The 16,299-nt window shown below is 45.0% G+C and overlaps 1 protein-coding gene across 1 annotated transcript in view; it reads left to right on the forward strand.

Moving 5' to 3' along the window:
• Nucleotides 1–588: 588 nt before the first annotated feature.
• Nucleotides 589–16,299, forward strand: part of MKX (mohawk homeobox) — a 230,398-nt gene continuing 214,687 nt past the window's right edge. The window contains exons 1-2 of the mRNA XM_078663399.1: nucleotides 589–702; nucleotides 6,247–6,512. Coding sequence (XP_078519525.1) covers nucleotides 6,334–6,512 — 179 coding nt within the window. The 5' untranslated portion in view covers nucleotides 589–702; nucleotides 6,247–6,333. The remainder of the gene's footprint in view (nucleotides 703–6,246; nucleotides 6,513–16,299) is intronic.

The raw sequence follows: 16,299 nt of genomic DNA on the forward strand, positions 1-16,299 counted from the left end.
TGATTTGCATATGGCTGGGTTTAAACTGGGTGGCGTGGTGAGCAAAAAAAGAATGCATTAATCCCAGATTTTTTAGACTGGGGGTGAATGTTTGCATTGTTCAGCATTTCCCTCCATTATTTGCTCCTTTACACTTACTCTTAGGCCATTTGTTCATTGTCCAGTCCTCCTGCGGGTATTTCCTTAGCTCCCGGCCAGGCAGATGCCGCTGGACCAGTGGTTTTGGAAACCTCCGCTTTGGGCCAGTCCTGCGCGTATTTACTAAACTCCCTGCCCGCAGATGCCGCTGGAGCAGTGATTATGACACACTTCCCTCTGGGTCGGTCCTCCTGCAGGTATTTCCTCAGCTCCCTGCCAAACAGATGCTGCTGGAGCAGTGGATGTCTCACAACTCACTCACATCCTTTCGCCTAAGCAGCCGCCCCACATCGGGGCCCCGGAACCTGCATGCCACAACGTGGCAATGTTCGCCGGGGCGGTGCACAGCGAGCCGACATGAGCCGCGCTCTGCATGCAGGTTCCGGGGCCCGGCGGCCCGGGCTGGGTAAATAAAGGCGGGACTCGGCGGCCGCGGCTCGTGCGGTCAGAGCTCAGGGTGCAGCGCGCGGGGAGCATGTGCGGCCGCCGGGAGCGGGCGGGATGGCAGTAGCAGCGGCAGCTCCGGGACTCACGCAGACGCCTGGCCGCAGCGCTGTGCAGCAGGTACGGTTTCACCGTCCGGCTCCGGGGACTGACCTCCGGACCGGCCACTGACGCGGCTGGAGCGGGCTGGGATGGGATCTATGCACCTCCGCAGTGCCTGGACATCACCTCGCGAGGGCTTGCGTTCATTGGTTCTGGAGCACGGAAGGACACTCGGGACTTTGAACCCTGACCTTTCAGGGCGTGACCCTGGACGTCTGACGGTCATAGGCTGGGCGCGACTTCATTCAGATAAACACCTTGAGCCCACCGGACGTGAGGCGGAAGAGAGGGCACTGGTGTATGCATTGGCTGTGAACTTTCACCTCATCTCGTGGAGTTCGGTGACCTCCTCCCCTCTGACCTTTGAGGGGGGGAATATATGGAAGTCTGGGGGTCAAACACTGGTTGTGAGTTTATCCAGCAAAATAATGTTCTAGTGCACTCAGACCCCAGAGGACCCGAGGGGATGAAGGGGCATTGGTTTGTGGCTGTGTGAGCATCTCCCTCATATCAGGGAGCAGAGTGACATCTGTCTGTTTGACCATTCAGAGGCGGGGACATAGTAGTCAGACCCCAAGGATGAAACGGCAAGTGAGGTGCACCGTGGAGCACAGTGACCTCCTTACCCCGACACACTTTTTTTTGGGAGGAGGGGGCAGCATCTGGGGGTATATTCTATACTACTTCATCTTGCTGCATAAAAATCCAAATTCCCTCGTTCGCTCTGAGGGCGGCTAGAAGGTGATGACTGGCAGCGAATTGTGGGCACATTGACGCTGGAACTTCCTCAGAGTCGGAGGTCAGGAGGTCATGACCTCACCCTGTATAAGCGCTGGTCTCTCACAGTCAAACCCAACCGAGTGCCGCACAGTTTGATGAATACATGGGGGGCACATACCTCATACACAACCCCAAAGGGACTTGGTCCCCTATATTCACGTGCAGGGTTTCAGACCTCTTTAGACAAAACACACAAAATATGATGGGCGCAATGCTTGTAGTTTGTCTAGCCAGTGCCACTGCACTCGCTGCTCCCGGGAACAGTCCAGCCGGAACTGCCCGCATCAAGGCTGATTTGCATTTGGCCGGGTCCAAACTGAGGTGACCCGGTGAGAAAAGAGGTGCGGGCTAGGATGCTACCCGAGTGGCTGCCAGTGGTCAGACAAATTGCAAGCATTCCTCCCATCCTCTTGTTGTGTTTGAGGTCCTCTTTATAGAGATACCAAGCCCGGGAGCGGAACAACCCCTGGCGTCAGTGCCCAGGGGTCGAACTTTGCTTTCTCCCGTGGAGCGCAGAGGCTGCCCTCGGTGGAGCTCGGGAGCTCGATAGCTGAGAGGATGAAAGTGGACAGGCACTTTGCCCCCACATCGCCATCAGTGTTACCAGCCCGTTGATACTTCCGAGAGCCAGCCAATGGAGAGTTGGTAAAGAGTTGAAGTGCGACTCCTGTCTTATAAATCTGTTGCTGGATGTTAGACTTGGGGTGCAATGTCATTCCCTCACACAACAAATGTGGCAGAGTTTACATTTGAAACAATATGTGTTACCCTATGTGTCCATTTCAATGTATGCTTTACTTTAATGTGAACAAATGTATGTCTGGATCTACGTGCGTAGGTTTCTGTAGTATAGCTCTGTGCGAGCACGTACCCGCTACTATTTGCATAAGTATTCATAACTGATTCCTGGTGTCTTTAAGGCGCTGCGCACAGCTCCTAGATGCCTCCTAGCGTTTTCCATCCATTATGTATCTCGGTGGCACATCTGGAAGGTTGGATTGTGTGTGTTGTATGTCTGGGCCGAGAGATGGGGGTGTCGGCGAGTTCATTGTGACGAGCTATCGGTACTGCGCTCACTCTGAGGTCACTGGTCGTGTGGCTCCTGGTAGGGTCGGCTGAGGCTCACTGGTCGGGTATCTCCGGGTAGGGTCGGGGGAGGCACTTTCGGGATCTTCTGTAAGACCGTAGGGAAGATGATTGCACAGCCTTGATGAAGAGAGAAGCAAGGTTTGGTGCACCGCCCTATGTGCTGATAGGTGACCTGTGCCTCCCTTGGCCATCTATACTAATATATGACTATTATTTCTATAGCGAAAACGGTACTGGGAAACATCAGCTTCAAGGCGCATCAAAGCAATACATATAAGTAAAAGTCATACAACGACCATTTACAGTCATAATCAAAGTTTTTTTTAAACGGTATGTGCTTTATCCGAACTGTCTTTTCATACGTGTGTGTGCACACATATTGTTTAGTGTGTAATTATACTTCTCGGTCTACATGTGTTCAAGTGCATGTACTTGTAAATAATTTACGTCAGTAAACGTATGCCTGTTAATTATTTACAAATCTACGTGTTTGGATGTTGTGCTTATGCGTATTGCCTACTATACTTTCTTGGGCTGTGGTGTGTGAACGGGCATTTGCCATTGCGTGCTTACTGTAAGTGTGTGTATATATTTGTGTGTTGCGTGTTGCATGCTGGTGCCTAATGTGACTTTTTTGTGTGCGATGGGGCAGTGCCACACGTGGGTGTTGTGTGGGTGTTCGGTTGGGTCGGTATTGATTGTCTCCCTAGATCACTTGACGCAGTTATTACTGAAACTCAACCCAGTAGGGCACAGCGCTCGCAACGCTCAGTGTGATCTTTGTCAAAGTGAGTGATGTCACCTGCGGTTCTCTTCCAATCCTGTACAGATATATGCATAAAGAATGCTTTACAGTTTTAAGAAGCACCGCTGACATGTAAAGATTACACTGCTGTGAATGCGTACCATCATTTCCCGGTTACATAGTAAGCAATGACACCCGAACAGTTTCACACCCAGCTTTGCACCACCATTCAAGTTAAAATGGACACTTGTACCGACATACCCCTCAGGTCAAATGACCACCGTCACCGATGCAAACGATGTAGTCTGGAAATGGAACAAACTTGCAGTGGCTCAATGTATATATTTTCATTCCAGTTGCAAAGTTACATTTTACATCGAACATGTCGAATGCGCGACCTATAGAAAGAATTCAAGTATTATGCGAATAAAAGGAATACACGGGACAGGCGAACGGCGTAAAAACGCCACGGGAGCAGCAATATAAAGGTGCCTCTGTGCCACGCATGCCCGGGCATTGGATTCGTGCATCGTGCCTTGACGGGCGCAGGGCAGCCAGTCGCGTCTGAATGGCAACCTTGTAAATATTGACGGAGGCCGGGTTTACAGCCCGTGTACTGTAGCCTCACTGTAACCGACCGTGGAAACCGCGCACAGATGCCGAGCGGGGGCTGAGTGCCCCTGGAAAGCGGTAGCGGCAGGTTGGTGTCAGGGGGGAGGTGGTGAAACCAGTAAAGCGCCCCCTGGCCTCTGTTTGAATGGTAAAATACAGCAATAGTCAGAGTTCAGGGGTCTTCAAGCCTCAGGACACCGGTGCACTGCACCTGTTGCACCATTAGAAGCCTCGCCCCTTGAAGAGGAGATCTTTCTTCTGCCGTGATTTGAACCGGGACAGCTGGTGGTGGCACCATCGGGGCATCACCTGGCATCAGGGCTTCTCGGATCCGAGGCATTAGGCTCGCGTAAAACACTGGCCAATAAAACCTGCCCCTTTTAGGTGCGTGGCACCTCTTTCCTTCATGTGTCGGCGCCTGCCCCTGGCGCATCCATCAATGCTCTCGACACGTCTGTGCAGTCACATGCTGCCCTGTGTTTACGTTCATCATATGTTTACAATTATTGGCTTTACAGCGCTCACTGTAAATGTCAATTTTTTGCGGGAGCTGCAGCCGCCAGTGCAGTGAAGCCGTGAATCTACAGATGTAGCGCTTCTCGAAAGTCACGTAACAACTTCTGCGCCAGACGTCCATCTCTTCCCACAGGATGCGAGACAGGCTGCTGCGCACGTGCATCTTTGTATTGCCTCAGACTTCTCGACATGTTTAATATTGAACAAGGGCTTCCCAGTGGCTGAATGAGTAGAGGGTGGATGTGACTCCTGCGCTACAAATTGGGTCTTTGGAAACAACAAAAAGGGGGGTATATACCAAGCTCGTGGAACTATATTTGTATTATCCTTTTACAAGCGCTGGTCGACTTGTTGGATTTTTTCCAGATCTGTCTGCAACATTCGCACATTATTGCTGCACTTTGAAGCTCCTTCCTATTCCGGGGAGGCCGGTGTAGTCCCGGGAAAAAGGAAACACAACTGAAGAAGCAAGGAAGGTGATAGGCTAAAGTTTGCACCCGTGCAAAACAAAGCAAACGTTTGCCTAAACACGTTTAAACCCTCCCCCTACAGTGCCACTGTGTGGAAATATCTGGCACGTTTTGTAGAAAAAAAGACTCCGCAAATTTGCATTATTTTGATGCTTGTGTAATAGAGGATGGTGCAAAAAGGTTTTGATTTACTGTGTATTGCATAAATGCATTTGCAACAGTGCAAGAAAACGGAGAAACCCATTTTGCACCATGCTCCTGGTTTAGCAATGTTGTTAATTGGCTGTGCCTCAGGTTTAGGCAAATCTTTCAGATTTTAAAAACGGAAATGCTTATCCGTGCCCTCTTCCATGCTATACAACCGAAATGGAATGAAATGGCATTTATAAAGCGCCTGTAGGGATCACACTGAGATATCCCAGCGCTAGGAAGTGAGGTGACCCAGGTTAAAAACAGATCGATATTTTAACATCCACGTCAAGTGGGCTGTTTCCGCTAATTTCATTCGTCGTAAGTGGGAATACAGAACAGATACGTGAATAATACATCTGCTCCATTTACATCACCCTTGGATAAAAATATGATGGTACAGACTTCAGAGCAAACAGATTTTGCTACATTTGCTATTACGTAAGCAGCACTGCTTTAGCAAACTGGACGAGTTCCTTTTCTTTGCCCTGCGACAGGCTCTACTTAATACGAAGCCTTGTCTGCACTGCTGGAGAAGGGCTCGGACTTCTTTGGGCAAACTGTCACTGAACATCATTTGTGAGTTCCTGGCGAGAGGTTTGATGTAAAGTGTTGGACATTGGCTAAAATAACTTGGCAAATGCAATCAGTAACTTTTTCATACTTATAAGGAAAACAACGGAAGCAGACGTGGTTTGCCCTCTCAGTCGGAGGCACTTTAAATACAATTTTGCACTGCGGCAAACAAAGGAGCAAAGTTGCCCTGCGATATTTCTTGTGGTTTACTGACAAATGTACAATATTCATCTGAGACTGAGGCAAAGCAAATATGAATGGTTTCTGGCCGTGTGCAGAGAAACAGGGCGAGGGGCCTTGAAGAAGGCACTGCTCCCAATACGACGCTTCTGGGCCCACTTACTGCATATGCCGACCACCCCCACTCAATAGCCCGCGCCGGCCTGTAGAGACGATTCACACCTGACAGGAAGTTTTACAGCTAACTATCAACGCACGCGCTTGGAAAAGGCGCGTCCCAGCCAAGAATTGTGTATTATTATCATGTCCGTCTGAAATGTCTTGTTTGCACCATAAAAGGCCTACTTGTGGTGACGTCTGCCTGGTTTACTTTTCTCACGCCATTCTCTCTCTCTATCCCCACAGGAGCTGCGCCCCAAGGACCTATAGAGAGCCCCCTGCCGAAGGAGAAGCCGGGACCCCAGCTCCACACCGCCAGGAGGGACCCCGGCCATGAACACCATCGTCTTCAACAAGCTCAACAGCCAGGTGGTGCTGGAGGAGGCCCCCCGGGAGCGGAGCGGCCTTGGCATGCCCTACCTGGGGGCGATGGAGAGCTCCCACCCCGAGGGCTGCCTCCCGGACAGCAGCTCCCTGAAGGACCTACAGACCTGCAGGCACCGGCGGCCCGGGTAAGAGGAGTCTGCTGCAGGCGCGGGTGGCACCGGGCCACAATGTTTTTGGACGCCCCCCACCCCCAATGACCTCCTTTTCCATATATTCTCTCACTACCACCCTCCAATAGCCCCCCTCATCTCTCCATAGACCCTTTCTCACATTTATTTAATGTTTTAAAGTGCTGCTCCAACCAGTGTAGGGTTTCCAGCCACTTCACATCACACACACAATATACAGAGACAATGAACCATACATGTGTAAATCAGTCTACGGGAAATGTTACATACAACATTGAGGATCACAAGGTCTAGGAATCACGCCATCCACACTAGTCAGCAGAATATGTTAAGAGTGTTTGGTCTAGAGAAGCACAAACTCAGAATTTAAAATGTACCACAGTATTTGAGGTTGGCTTTACAGATAAGAATGTATTTCTACCCAAACAACCCCTTTTAGTAACATTAGGATAATAAAAGACTAGGGGAAATACCTAAAGTTCTAACATATACCATGTAGTTTGCATGCTGCTCTTTGATGACAGTTCATAGGTCACTGTGCTATATTAGGATTTTAACTCATGAACTGCAAGTAACAAAAGAACCTTGGTGACAAAAGCAGTAACCCTCTGAGCCGTCCACATAAAATACAGATCTGTGATCTGCATGGTACTTGTTCTTCGCAGCAGGCATATTGACTCTCTGCCCTACTCCATGATGAGTCAAAACTGCTAGACAAAGCTCCAATCTTTCTCCAGCAGGGACATTAATCACCAGAGTTATCTTAACAATTTTATTGTTGCCTGAAAACTGCTGGACACACAAAGAACTCTGCAGCAGTGCTTTTAAACCTATACATTATTTTTAAAAACAGAACTTCCCTGAAATCAGCACCAGGATCCGGCTGCACAGGTTACACCGCCCTAAAGCTGGCCTTGGTGTGCTGTGCCCTCCATGTAGGAAGGCAGGTAGCCAGTGGCATAGCATAGGGGTCAGCATGGGTACTTATCAGTGCCGGAGTTGTAAAAAATGTCCACAGGAACATATACATTGGGGATCACGCGTGACAGAAGAATGGGGGTAGAGTCATAAGGAGCAGAGCCTGAAAAGCAGAGTCTGACATCAACCTATACATTTATTTAAAAAAACTCTACTGCAGATACATTGGCAACAAGTTCATATGTGAGAGCCAATCGGTTATAGTTTACTTAGTTGGTCACAATGAGACTGCATATTAAAATATCGTACACGTTTAAAACACCTGCTGCAGAGCTCCTTGTGTGTCCAGCAAATTTGAGGGGATTATAATAGAGGTAAAATAACTCTAGTGGTTAAAACAGCTCTGGGAGAGTTCGATGTTTTGTTCAGACACAGTATTTTTTACTCCTAAAGTAGCACATAAAGTTAATATGCCTCCTGCGAAGCACATCATGTAACATGCAGATCACAGATTTGTATTTTTTTTTACTTAGTTATGTGGGCTACTGCTTTTGATACTGCGATCGTTTTGCTACTTTCAGTTCATAAATTGCTAGCCTTCTAATATAGCACAGTGATCTTTTTATTGACATTAAAGAGCTGCATGAAATTGTTAGTAGTCATGGGTTTAGATCCTTATTGTTTTTTTCTCAATCTTTTATTGTAAGGTTACAAAAAAGAGGCCGTTCTGTAAGTATTACGTTCTTGTTAATACAGACAACTGCAATCACTATGTTCCGTTTTATATCCTGGGTTTGTGTTTCTCCCGACGATTCACTCTTAACAGATAATGTTTACAAGTAAACATGATATGTGCTTCCTACGTTTTATAATGCTTATTGTCTTATGTAACATTTCCTGTGCATTGATTTACATACTTGTATAGTTTGTGTCTTTGAGTATGATGTAAAGTGCTGTGACACCCTACACTGGGATGAGTACTGCTATACAATAAGTAGATAAAAACAAAGATGCAATTTAAATCAACATTTGTGTAATTACTTGTACAGAAAGATAAATCTTGCATTCTTACAGTGCAAGCACGTCTCTTACATATGAGCTGAATAAAGTTGAACACCTACCTCTAATAGGTTCACTTAAGAACTTAAGAAGTAATAGCAATAGGTGCACCTTTGTTTTCTTCCATTGCATTGGCATCTAGGTGTTAGTCTCCAGATGGCTCCCAGCCAGTATAATACTTGAACTAAAGGAGGGCTGATGGTTTTTTAAATCAGGCCATTTTTTGTGGCTGGCAGGAAGTGAAATAAGGAAGCGCCCTAGTTGCTTGCAGGTTGCTGCTCCAAACAGATTGCAGTGACATGCAACATTTTCCCAACGGGATTCAATGAGGGGATGAATTCAAGAAGTAAATGATTTACAATGCAAACATTAAAAAATGACAAATGGTCCCATGTACATGATTGAATGCAATTATATTGTCAACAAAGACATCCAAATTGAACTTCACAAATCAAAATGCAACATCGCCTATGAATTAAAGCTGTGTACTAAGTGAAAAGCTGAATACTTTGTGCTCGTTAAAAAATAACAAAATGGCACAAGTGAAGCAAGTGAACGAAACAAAGAATGCGACATCGTATTGGACAGGAAATCAAAGCAAAGTTATGCATGAATCGATACACTTATGGAAGAATTCATAAAATCATGTCATAATTCAGAAGTTCAAATTTAGTTTGTGCAAGTCAACGGCGTTTCGACCTTCATGACTGGAGGTCATCATAAGGACATAAGCCACACAATGTAGGGTGCTAGCTGCCTAATGGGTGAAAAATGGAAATTGACATAAAATCTGGAGTACCTAGTGAAGCAGCTACTAAGAGTAGTTCAGGGCTAATAAAAGGTACCTGGAGGGTTTCTTAGGTACCTATAGGAGAAGAGAAGACAAAGAGATGGAATAGCATTAGCTACCAAAACTTTCTTAGCATAATGAGATCTGTGAAAGGTTGCTTTCCCGCACAGGTAAAGTGGGTTGGTCAATCACTTGACATATGAAATTATTTTCTGTGTTGTTATAAGCTTTTAAGTCTGAGACCAATGGAGCATTTTCAACTTATCATTTAATTCTGATTTTATGTTGTGTAATCTGTGCGTTCACCATCTGGGTAGTTAACCCATTGAAGAATAAATTACACGGGTATTCCAGCTTTTATATACATTTTCATTTTTCACCCATTGGGCAGCTATCACCCTACATTGTGTTGGCTATCTCCTGATGATGACCTCCAGTCATGAAGGTCGAAACGTCGTCCACTTGCACAAGCTAAATTTGGACTTCTGAATTATGACATGATTTTATAAAGTCTTCCATAAATGTACTGATTCATGCATAATTACAGTTTGGTTTCTTTCCCGATAAGCTGTAGCATTCTTTATTTCTTTCACTTGCTTCACTTGTGCCCTTTTTATTATTTCTTCACATGCTCAAAGTGTTCACCTTTTCACTCACAGCTTTAAAGCATGGTTGATGCTGCATCTTGATTTGTGAAGTTCAATTTGTATGTCTTTTCTGGCAATATAGTAGCATTGAAGTTTTTTCGTTGGACTGTTTGTCATTTTGTAATTTTTACATTGTAATTAATTTACTTCTTGAATCTCATACCCTCATTGATTCCCGTGGAGTCATTGTTGCATGTTACTACATTTACCCAGGTCTCTACTGTGACTACGGCTGTCTCCGGTAGTTGAAAATACCAAACAAATATATAGGAGACAGCATGCTGGTGCTGCTGAATTATGTCCTGGTGTTGGAAAATTACACCAGGACAAATTCAGCATGTTTCCCTGCCGAAACCGGGATCCAGTGGGACCTACTACTTTCCAGCACTGGCCGTAATGGAAGAAAGGAAAATCTCCGTCATTCTCTAACCATTTCTGACTGCATCGCCAGAGCCTATCCTGGTGTGTCTCTCATACAGCAGTACCCAATCCTTGTACCCAGCCAATTATAGTTTTGAGCTGGCAGCGGCCACTAGTATAGATAGCATCACCACCTGATCTGACTTAAACTCCCTCACAAGGGAGACAAGGGGTCACTCTTGGCACCCACTGCCAAACTCGTGCCTGGCAGTGCCTGCTGTCTCTCTGGCACTTTGCCCCTATCTTAACACCACAGGTAAATGTCAGCCTCGCACTAACCTGTCAACAAAGCAACCCTTAGCAGAGTCCCCAAGTTTTCTGCTCCAACTGCTCCCACCATACAGAGCACATGTAGGAACTTGGCGGTTTGGTTTCTATAGAACCATCTATTTCACCCACATAACCGTAGCAAAGTATCTGATGACCTCCTTTATTGACAGCCCCTTTATGTAATGCACCCCTTTTTAAATCGCCTGTACTGTACCAAAAACATTTATGCAATCCTCCCTTTAATATACGTTGCATCAGTAAAACCTCTATTCTGTTCATCTCTTTTATAAGGCCCCTCTTGTAGATCACCATCATGTCTATAGGTCACTGGCTTCTATCCTGCCCTGCCTTCTATAGCGCTCTTTCTTTGGCCAAGCCCAACTTCTAAACTCCTCTTACTTCTGTATTTAGGTATTTAAACTTAGAATAAAAATACATTACATTAAGAGAGCACGCTTTGTACTAGCTGCCACTCACTTTCTGCCAGTCTTGGGCTGTGGACATAAGTTGGGTGAAAGTGAGTTAAAATGCACTGAACAAGTAGATATTAACAAAATGTGTGTAGAAGGGAATGGCAGTTTATCGAGAGTAGGTTGGATTTGAGGAATAAAGACTGAACCTGACAGAAATGTAAACCTTTTGGAATTCTTCACCATCCACATTTATAGTCTCAATGATATAGTTCCATTCTTCTTGTAGTCGCCACAATTTCTCTGGGTGTTAAGGTAGTTTATAATCTATGAATGTGAAAATACGGTTTTAAGGTACACTTTTCTGAATGATCAAACAGTAGTAATTAAGTCCCATGTAAAAGCATACTTGAAACCTGTTTTCATGATTTTTCTTGTCAATACTTTGGTGAAAGACGATAGAAGGGCTGGCCTGCTGCCACACTTTATATGTAACTTGTACAGGGCTTGGCCTGTGGCCATGGCCTATGCCCACTAAATACCTGAGCATTTGGCATAGAGGTTAAGACCAACATCTATGCCCTATATGTGGCAGGTGCAGTAACATACGGCATACAGGACATTGCCTTATGCTATATCCTACGCACACACAACACTTAAACAAATTGGTATCTACATACCTGCCAAGAGCAGATAAGTCATGGTTCTCGTCCAACATTTGTCGTGCTCCATATGTAAAGAGAGCACAGCATTGCATGTGATGAGCATTTGTGATGCCATAAGTGATGTGTGACATACAAGCAATGCTTTTGGTGGGGGTTTGTGGCTGCACAGATAACTAAAGGTAGTGCATTTCAGTGCTCTTTAGGTCGAGCCTAGCGCCACCGCACATGTGCTGCTCTGCGAGACTTGTTGTAGGGGAGTAGGGAAAAGAATCCCAGCCCACTCTCTGCCCATATTTGCCATTGGCTTGTCATTGTCCGTCCTAAATGCTGGCTTCTGATTTGTAAATAGGCTTGTTAGCCCCTCCTTAGTACAGCATCCTCTTCATTTATCACCTCCCATGGCGACTGGCCCCTTTACTTCGGTTGTTACACGGTGCGTGTTATTAGACTGTGAGCACTATTTTCTTTATCCAGTTTCTCTTACAGCAGGCACGATTTCCTTTGGTAATTCTTTACAACCCCACCCTCCCTTCCGTTGTCCATGCCTTCTTTAACCCCCCGCCCTCCCTCCCATTATCAGTGCTTTCTCCCCACCCCATCTTCCCTCCCTCCCGTTGTCCATGATGCTTACCAGTTGCATTTACACAAGTTTGAGCTATTGGCATTGTAAATGACAATGACTTTTTAAATGTTTTTTTTTTTTTAAGACCTAAACAAAGCGCAATGTCATTTACAATGCCAGTAGCTTAAACTCATGTAAACGCGAGACCTATTGCATTGCAAATGCTTGTTAGTTTGTTTGACTGCATACATAACAGCACCTCAAAAAGAGTTTCTTTGGAGAATTTGAACATTGCTTGTCACATAAGTTAGTATGTGATCTTAGTCTAAATCCATAACTCCCTTCACTAAATATTTTACAGCAAATATTTTCAAATATATGCTCTGATCATTGCATTATATATACATACATCCACAAAATAAACAAGGCCTTTCAAATGTTCTAAAATAATATACAAATCACTCGTTCAAGCGCGTACTATTTCTACAAGGTCATGGCTTTGTTCTTTGTCACACCACAAAGACATTAGTAGAGTTTGTGACAGGACCCACTTGTTACACAGACTCACATCACTGTGCAGTTAAAGTGCAGGGACTTAGCCCTCGCCTGAGTGCAATTATGGAATGATGGCAGCAGTTGACATTATAATAATAATACTTTGTTCGGTTTGTCATAAACCATCAAGTTATACATACACAATAAAAATTACGAAAATTAATTGAAATAGTACATAAAAACAGCTGGTGTACAATTCAATTCAATTCTTGCTACGACACAGCCCCGTGATAGTGTAAAATCTACAGCCTTATAATTGATGGCATCAGTTATATTTGCCACCTTTAAAGGAAGGACCTGGGGTTCATTCCACTGGAGCTCCTCTGAGAGTGAGGTTTGTCCCTGCTGTTTGAGCACAAACCTCTGTTTTGATGTTGCCTATTGGGTGTGAGTAGTGGGAACTGCAGTGCCAACCAACGTCTAATTCACCTGGTATTGGTTGTCAGGTGTGGGTACTGCAATCCACATGGCTTTCCCAAACTGCTGGATGCAGTGGCCTGTGCATCTTTGATTGTTCAGATGGGGTCATGCTGCAGGGGAAGGAAGAGAAAAGAGATGGTGATGCATCTCATGTGAAAGGGTTGATGGTAGGCAGATGTGTAGGCAGGTGGGCTTATAATGGATTCTGGGGGCTAGAGGCAGGGACATTGCACCCTGTGGGAAGGCTTGTCTGTGCACCCATGATATTGAAAAAACACAAGGGATCGCTGGAGAGAAAGAAAAACTCTGGCAAGCATATAATACGTTATTTATATATGTATATTGCGTGTGTAAAATCTAAGCCTAACTATAACGTCCCTGTAACCATTGTTTTTTTAAATACACATATATATATATATACATCACAGAGCAACAAAAAAAGGCCCTACAAAATCTTATGAAGGATGAACAAATCATCATTAAACCTTCAGACAAAGGGGGCAATGTCGTGATTCTCACTAGGGAGTACTATAGACTTGAAGCATTGCGCCAACTATCTGATACCAAGTTCTATGTAAAGTGCACCAACGAGGTATACTTGGAGAGTATCCGGAATTATGATAAATTGATAGGGAAATGGCATAACCAAAATATGCTGAGTAAAGATGAATTTCTCTACCTCCGGACATCTCAACCCCTCACACCTACCTTCTACCATCTGCCAAAACTTCATAAGGACAACTTGCATCCTCCAGGCCGTCCTATCGTGTCATCGATTGGCAGCCTTACTGAAAGCATGTCCCGACTGATTGACAAATTCTTGTTTCCCTTGGTTCTGACATTGCCCTCTTATGTACGGGACACCAAGGATTTCCTGAATTCTATAAGGAATGTGAATTGGGACAAGGACTGTCTGCTAATTGTACTTGACATTACAAGCCTATACACCGTCATTGATCACCGACAGGGCCTCGAAGCTGTTCAACACTTTCTGAACTTGAGACAATTGAGGTTTACAACCCACAATGATATGATCATCGAGTTCATCGAGTTTTGTTTGAACAATAATATATTTTTATTCGAGGACCAACTGTTTAGACAGGTGTCTGGGACGGCGATGGGTACTTGCTTCGCTCCCAGCTACGCGAATCTTTTCGTCGGCTGGTGGGAGGAGCAGGTACCCAGGAGCTGCATGGTGGATGGAGTGGAGGGTAAAACAGAAGGTTGGTACAGATATATAGATGATCTGTTTATTGTATGGCGGGGCTCCTTAGAAACAGCACAAGCCTTCATTAATCAACTGAATGAGAATACTTACAATTTACACTTTTCGGGGACTGTAAGTAATTCATCTGCAGAATATCTAGACCTGAAAGTGTTTGCAGAAGACCATCAGATCCACACGGCTCTACATAGAAAATCAACTGCAGGCAATTCCACCCTTTTTGCCAGCAGTAGCCACCCCCCTCAATTAATCAAGAGCATTCCTTACGGGGAGTTACTCCGGCTCCGTAGGAATTGCTCAAGATTGGAGGACTTTGATAAGGCAGCACATGAGTGTGTGAAAAGATTTGAAGTGAGAGGGTATGGGAAGTCCATTCTGAGTAACACCTTAAAGAGAGTAAGGGCTATCCCTAGAGACTCCCTAATCACCTCGAAATCTGCCATCAAGGCAAGGGAAGATGAGAAAGGGAAATTCAGACTCATAACTCCCTTCTCGGCTGGAGCACAGGACCTTAGGTCAATGATGCGTAAAAATTGGCATATTCTCACTACTGACAGTATCATCAAAGATGACTTACCAACCCACCCGCTTATAACATTCAACAAAACCAGATCCCTTCGAGATTATCTAGTGACCAGCCACTTAGAAAAACCACTCCCGAAAAGTAACACCTTAAAATCGATGAGTGGATTCTTTCCCTGCGGAAAATGTAAAGCGTGTGCTGGAAGCAGGAGAGTTCTTGCAGTGGAGAACGTAGAGACAGGCAAGAAACTGTATATAAAACAGTTTATAACTTGTAGCACTCCCCTAGCAGTGTATTGTTTGGTTTGCCCCTGTGGCCTCCGCTACATAGGGAGCACTATTAACATGCTCAAGTAGCGGATCCTGGAACACCTAAGGGCCATTGACAAGGCTGATCAGGCATATCCGGTCGCCCGGCACTTTGCCGAAAAACACAACAGGGATCGCAGCCAGCTTCAGTATTTTGGGCTTGATACCATCAAAACCAATGCTAGAGGGGGTGACCAATTGCGACGTCTCCGTAGGCTGGAGTCACGCTACATTATAGACCTCTCCACTAAGTGGCCGAAAGGGATGAATAGCGGGGAAGAAATGGTCTTCCATTTAGGCAAACCGTAATCATATTACCATCAAGTCAATATGTACTCTGTTCTGATGGATCTGTTCTGTATTATGAGATCTAATTCTGTATGTATAGCACTGTATATATTGTCACTTGGTTATATGGGGGTGTATATAAAGTCTATGTGGTTATATATCTATAAGAGGAGATAATTAAGATGAATTGAGAAAACTTCAATCCCGCTAGTAGACTCACTGTCCCCACCCGGTGGGTGGGATGGAACAAATTTTACATACATACCCTTCCTGTTATAACAAGTGGCGATTCAATGGATCAAGGGGCTCTTTGATTCAACTGAGATATGCTAGATTGACATCAACTGGATAGTCTTTAGTGGCATATCTATGCAGCCTTTTTGCACCTCGCGCTTTCTGCTAGTTGTTTAAACATGGGTACACCTGAGCAATTATAGTGTAAATATTATGTACATAGGTTGTGTATAGCAGGCCACCTCTCACTAGTTTAAGAGGACCATTGCCGATCCACGGCTATATCAAGCATCATCCTGACGATTTATTTGATAATATACAAACTCTCTCCCTTAACACGCACATTTACCTATCTACAGGTAGCAATATGTTAAGAACATGTAATACATGGTGTTGCGAATATGTATATAAATATGTATATATGTATATATTTACCATTACAAGATGGCGTGCACTGGGAGGATTGTAGTCCTCTGTTGATGTCGACTGA

This window comes from Lissotriton helveticus, chromosome 10 (genome assembly GCF_964261635.1).
Source record: "Lissotriton helveticus chromosome 10, aLisHel1.1, whole genome shotgun sequence".
Taxonomy (NCBI): Eukaryota; Metazoa; Chordata; class Amphibia; order Caudata; family Salamandridae; genus Lissotriton; species Lissotriton helveticus.